At 52.8% G+C, this 6,000-nt stretch overlaps 1 protein-coding gene across 3 annotated transcripts in view; it reads left to right on the top strand.

Moving 5' to 3' along the window:
• Window positions 1-2,380: 2,380 nt before the first annotated feature.
• The window catches only part of GYG1 (glycogenin 1), a 43,457-nt gene continuing 39,837 nt past the window's right edge, over window positions 2,381-6,000 (top strand). For 2 of the 3 annotated variants that reach the window (XM_039912515.1, XM_039912513.1), the window contains exon 1: window positions 3,611-3,739. In XM_039912515.1, the coding sequence (XP_039768449.1) occupies window positions 3,640-3,739 (100 nt within the window). In that variant the 5' untranslated portion in view covers window positions 3,611-3,639. Of the gene's footprint in view, window positions 2,521-3,610; window positions 3,740-6,000 lie in introns of those variants that run through there. The other variant, XM_029068262.2, reaches the window with a different exon arrangement.

Below are 6,000 nucleotides of genomic sequence, written 5' to 3'. Positions count from 1 at the left end.
TACATTGTGAGTTGGAGGAAGTCCAACTAGACTCTAAGGAGCTGTAAGTCTCTCTAGGCTGTAAGCTCGTTGTGGGCAGGGATGTGTCTGTTTATTGTTATATTGCTCTCACCCAAGAGCTTACATGGGGTAGTGGATAGAGCACGGGCCTGGCAATCAGAAGGTCAGGGGTTCTAATCCCGGCTCTGCCATCTGTCTGCTGTGTGACCTTGGGCAAGTCACTTCACTTCTCTGTGCCTCAGTTACCTCATTTGTAAAATGGGGTTTGAGACTGTGAGCCTCATGTGGGACAGGGACTGTGTCCAACTCAAATTGCTGGCATCCACCCCAGCACTTAGTACAGTGCTCTGCACACAGTAAGTGCTCAGTAAATATAATTGAATGAGTGAAGGAAGGAAGGAAAGGGCAGAGGAGGCTAAATGTGTTTAAAGCCCAAGATGCGTCCACTTTGTCCCGTGGCTCAGTGGAAAGAGCACGGACTTTGGAGTCAGGGCTCATGAGTTCGAATCCCAGCTCTGCCACTTGTCGGCTGTGTGACTGTGGGCAAGTCACTTAACTTCTCTGTGCCTCAGTTCCCTCATCTGTAAAATGGGGATTAAGACTGTGAGCCCCACGTGGGACAACCTGATTCCCCTATGTCTACCCCAGCGCTTAGAACAGTGCTCGGCACATAGTAAGCACTTAACAAATACCAACATTATTATTATTATTGTCCAGGATTCTGAGGTCAAGAATTTTGTGAGGAATCAATCAATATCGATCATATCGTGGGCTTGCTGTGTGCAGAGCACTGTACTAATGCTTGGGAGTGTACAATAAGAGCACTGTACTAAGCACTTGGGAGTGTTCAATATAGCAGAGTCAGTAGACATGTTTCCTGTCCAAGATGAGCTTGCACTGTAAGGTCACTGTACTTTCCAAGCGCTTAGTACAGTGCTCTGCACACAGTAAGTGCTCAATAAATATGATTGAATAAATGAATTATAGGCAGGGAACGTGACCGCTACTTCTGTTGCATATTATTCCTCAAGTGTTTAGTACAGTGCTCTGCACATAGTAATTACGCAGTAAATCATCAATCAGTTGTATTTACTGAGTGCTTACTACGTGCAAAGCACTGTGACTACAATAGAATTGATTGCGTGCCATTGTAAATCCAGGAGTGTTGGAATGTGGGGGTGGGGCTGGCAGTATTGTTACACACAACACACACACACACACACACGTGTTTAGAGGAAGGTCCGGGCCAGAGCTGCAGGCCCAAGCCGAGGAAGAGCTGAGGGAAAGCTGGGGGTGTTCTTGGGTCCTCAGTGGCCTGGCCATCGCCAAGTGGAAGGAAGCAGGGGCTAATGATCTAAAGGAAATTTCTGTCCAGGGCAGCTTGGGCCACCCGTGGAGGAGGAGGAGAAGGGAGAACGAAGAAGAAAACCAAGAGAGAAAGAAGGAGAGGAGGAGGAGGAAGATACGGAGGAAGAGGAGAAGGAAAAGGAGAATGAAGGAGGAGAAGAGAAAGGAGAAGGAAAGAAGGGAGGGAGAAGGAAAGAAGCACGAAGGAGAAGGAAGGAGAAGAAGAAAGAGAAGGAAGGAGGACAAGAAAGAAAGAAGGAAAGGAGAAGAAAAAGGAGGAAGGGAGAAGGAAGAAGGAAAGGAGAAGAAAAAGGAGGAAGGGAGAAGGAAGAAGGAAAGGAGAAGAAAAAGGAGGAAGGGAGAAGGAAGAAGGAAAGGAGAAGAAAAAGGAGGAAGGGAGAAGGAAGAAGGAAAGGAGAAGAAAAAGAAGGAAGGAAGGAGGAGAGGAAGAAAGAAAAGGAAAGGAAAAAGAAGGAAAGAAGAAAGGAAGATGAAGGAAGAATAGGAGAAGGGAGAAGGAAGGAAGGGATAAGGAGAAAGAAGCATGAAGGAGGAAGGAGAAGAAGAAAGAAGAAAAAGAAGGAAGGGAGAAGGAAATGAGAAGAAAAAGAAGGAAGAAGGTGGAGGAGGAGAGGAAGAACAAGAAGAAAGAAAAGGAAAAATAAGGAAGAAGAAGAAAGGAAGATGAAGGAAGAATAGGAGAGGAGAAGGAGGAAGGAGAAGAGAAGAACAGGAAGGAGGAGGAGGAGGAGAAGAAGAACAATAAGGAGAGGGAGAAGAGAAGGAAGGAGGAGAAGAACAAGAAGGAGGTGGAAGGAAGGAGAAGGTAGAGGAAGGGAGGAGAAGAAGAGAAGGAGAAGGAAGGGAGGAGGAGAAGAGGAGGAAGGAAGGAGAAGGAGGGGAAGAAGAGGATGAGGGCGGGAGGGGGGGTAAGGGCGGCCCCCTGGGCGCGGGGGTGTGGGGTGTGGGGGCGGAGCAGGTCCGGGGGCGGTGCGGGGTTTGGGTTTGTGGTTTGGGGGCGGGCCCGGCGGGGCACATGACGGCGGGGCGGCTATAAGAGGACGCGGCGGCAGCGCGATCGCTCTCCCTCCCACGGCGGCTCGGCCCGGCCCTGCCCTGCCTTGCCCCCGCACTGCGGACCCCGCACCCCCGGACCCCCGCACACCATGACAGGTAGGTGGCCCGGCCCGGCCCGGCCCGCAGGGAGCCCGAGCTGGCCGGGGGTGCACGCACACAGACAGACAGAGACAGAGAGTTGTGCACAGGCCCCCTCCCCGGGCCTGCCTGCCTCCCTCCCTCCCTCCCTCTCTCTCCTTCCTCCCCTCCTGTCCCCGGGGCCCCGGCTCGGCCCTATTTTTAGTCGTGAGGGCCGGGCAGGAGTCCTGGCCGCCGGAGGGGAGCCCTGTCGCCCCGGCCCCCTCCCGCCCGGCCGTGGTGGGCAGCCAGGCTGCGGCCGGGGGGCGGCGGGGCCCACTAATCTCCCAGCCGGGCCCAGGGGCCCCCCAGGCCCCCGCGGACAGATCGCTAAGCTTGCCGTGGAAACAAACCCCTCCCACCACATCTTCCCTTCCCTTCCCTCGCCTTTCCCTCATCTGCCCCCATCTCCCCTTTCCCCCATCTCCACCATTCCCTTCATCCCTCCCATCCCCCCTTCCCCCATTTCCCCCATCCCCCCCTTCCCCCATTTCCCCCATCCCCCCTTCCCCCATCTCCCCCATTTCCCCCTTCCCCCATCTCCCCCATTTCCCCCTTCCCCCATCTCCCCCATTTCCCCCTTCCCCCATCTCCCCCTTCCTCCTTTCCCCCATCCCCCCTTTCTCCCCTTCCCCCATCTCCCCCATTTCCCCCTTCCTCCCCTTCCCCCCATCTCCCCCTTCCCCCCATCTCCCCCTTCCCCCCATCTCCCCCTTCCCCCCCATCTCCCCCTTCCCCCCCATCTCTCCCTTCCCCCCCATCTCCCCCTTCCCCCCCATCTCCCCCTTCCCCCCCATCTCCCCCTTCCCCCCATCGTCCCTCCTCCCCTCATCGTCCCTCCTCCCCTCATCGTCCCTCCTCCCCCCATCGTTCCTCCTCCCCCCATCGTCCCTCCTCCCCCCCATCGTCCCTCCTCCCCCCATCGTCCCTCTTCCCCCCCATCTTCCATCGTCCCCTTCGCCCCCATCTTCCATCGTCCCCTTCGCCCCCCCTCCACGATCCTCTTCCCCTTCCCCCATCCAAACCACTCGCCGGAGTCGCCCCCACCCCCCCTTGTCCTCCCTTTTTTCCAACGTTCCCTGATCCTCCCTGACCTTGATGGGCATCTTATCGCCCGACTACCCCCGGCTTCCAGAGGATTCCCTTGGACGGAGGAGCCTTGGGAAAACGCTCTCCCCATCCCCCCAGGTTGCATATGGTGAGGGATAGGGACTGATCTGGTCCTTCTCAGGAGATCCCTTGGGGTGGGCAAGTTTATCTGTGGGGGGTGGGGAGGGAGTGCTGGCCCGCGCTGAGGATATTCGAGGGTGAGGGGGAACAGGGTGTGCTTATCGGCTGGCATGATGGTAGGGGCCCCACTCCCTGCTACTAGCGGTCAGTCATGGGTTAGGGGTTCAGTCTCACCTCTCTGGTCAGCCTCTCCCCTGCCCTCCCTTCCCCCCCTTGCCATCAAGACTGGAGACGCTTGCCACAGCCCCATGAGACATGGTCCCGGATCCTATTTATGCAGCAACCACAGTGATTGCAGTCTCCTGATATCTACCTAAGCCGTTGCTTCTCTCCCTGCACCCACCCTCCAAAAAAAACCCCCCAGAAGATCAGGTAACTGTGCAATAGTGACCACTCTAAACTTATAGACAACAGCGTGGCTCAGTGGAAAGGGCCTGGGCTTCGGAATCAGAGGTCATGAGTTCGACTTCCGGCTCTGCCACTTGTCGGCTGTGTGACTGTGGGCAAGTCACTTCACTTTTCTGTGCTTCAGTTACCTCATCTGTAAAATGGGGATTAAGACTGTGAGCCCCACGTGGAACAACCTGATTACCCTGTATCTACCCCAGAGCTTAGAACAGTGCTCTGCACATAGTAAGCGCTTAACAAATACCAACATTATCATCAGAGGGTTTGGAATTGGGCCTAGAGGGGATGGACCGAAAGGGATTGTCGGGATGAGCGTGTCTTGTTTCCGATATTCTGGTGCACTCCAACCCAACTCAGGCAAACCTGTGCTGAAAGCTTCAGGTCTGGATAAAGGACTTGGGGCTGTGATCTCTCCAGTGCTTGGCACATAGTAAGCGCTTTACAAATACCATCATTATTATTATTATTGTTATTTCTCCAACTGTGTGGATTTGGGTAGATTGCTTATTGTTGTTTTGACTTTTCTTCTGGTTTCAGCCACTTTGTTGTTATTTTGTTACAGTTTATTATTATTGTTAAGCACAGGGGAGGATACAAGGTAATCAGGTCCGATACGGTCCCGCATGGGACTCACAGTGTAAGTAGGAGGGAAAATGGGCACTGAATTCCCATTTTACATATGAGGAAACCAAGACAGGGAGAAATTAAGTGACTCGCTCCAGGTTACACAGCAGGCAACTGGCAGAGGCGGAATTAGAACCCAACTCCTCTGACTCCCGGGCTCGTGCTCTTTCCACTAGGCCGTGCTGTTCTTCAGCATGAGAGAAATAGAATTTGCCACCTGACATCTTAATGAAATAACCAAGAATTCCTCTTGCAGGGTCAGCCTGTTTCATTTGGAAAATTAATAACCTGTGAGATAACAGAAGCTTAGTCAGTTGTTAACCTTCCCATCCAAATAGGGCCCTCTCCAGCCCATTCTTCCTTCCTCCTTCCTCATGATGTTTCCCTGCCACAGAACCCCCTCCCTCTCCAAATCCGACAGGCCCTTGCCCTCCTGGAAGCCCACCTCCTCCCTTCAAAATGCCTTCCCCAGTCAATCTCCCTGATCCCCGAGACGCATGAATCCATTATCCATCTCTAGCGCCTATGGACTTATCCTCAGGTTTTATGAAATTATGTGTATTGAAGTATGCTTGCCTTTATTTATTTTGATTACTTTGCATGAAAATACTTTTATTTATGCCTTCCCCATTAGTCTGGAAAAGCTCCATGTGGACAGGGTGTATATCATTTGCTTGTTTTAAAGTTTCCAAAGTGCTTATTTCATTACATCCGGTGGTTGCTCAGTGAATGCTATCACTACTACAGGGTGACTGGAAGGTTAGAACAAGGTGAGAGATTTGATTCCTCCTCTTCTCCCAAACCATCCTGAGGGCCCCTGGGCCCTTTCAACCAAGCGCTGTGTCACTATAGTGAAACAAGGGGTGCTGCAGGTCCATTTCTGCATTTGGTCCTTTGATCTTTCATGTAAAAATAATAGTGGCATTTATTAAGTAATAATAATGTTGGTATTTGTTAAGCGCTTACAATGTGCAGAGCACTGTTCTAAGTGCTGGGGTACATGCAGGGTAATCAGATTGGCCCACATGAGGCTCACAGTCTTTATCCCCATTTTACAGATGAAGTAACTGAGGCACAGAGAAGTTAAGTGACTTGCCCACAGTCACACAGCTGACAAGTGGCAGAGCCAGGATTCAAACCCATGATCTCTGACTCCAAAGCCCGTGCTCTTTCCACTGAGCCACGCTATATGCCAAG

Source organism: Ornithorhynchus anatinus, chromosome 1, assembly GCF_004115215.2.
Source record: "Ornithorhynchus anatinus isolate Pmale09 chromosome 1, mOrnAna1.pri.v4, whole genome shotgun sequence".
NCBI lineage: Eukaryota > Metazoa > Chordata > Mammalia > Monotremata > Ornithorhynchidae > Ornithorhynchus > Ornithorhynchus anatinus.
Note: the sequence above shows the minus strand (reverse complement) of the source record. Positions and strands in the feature narration are given on the sequence as shown.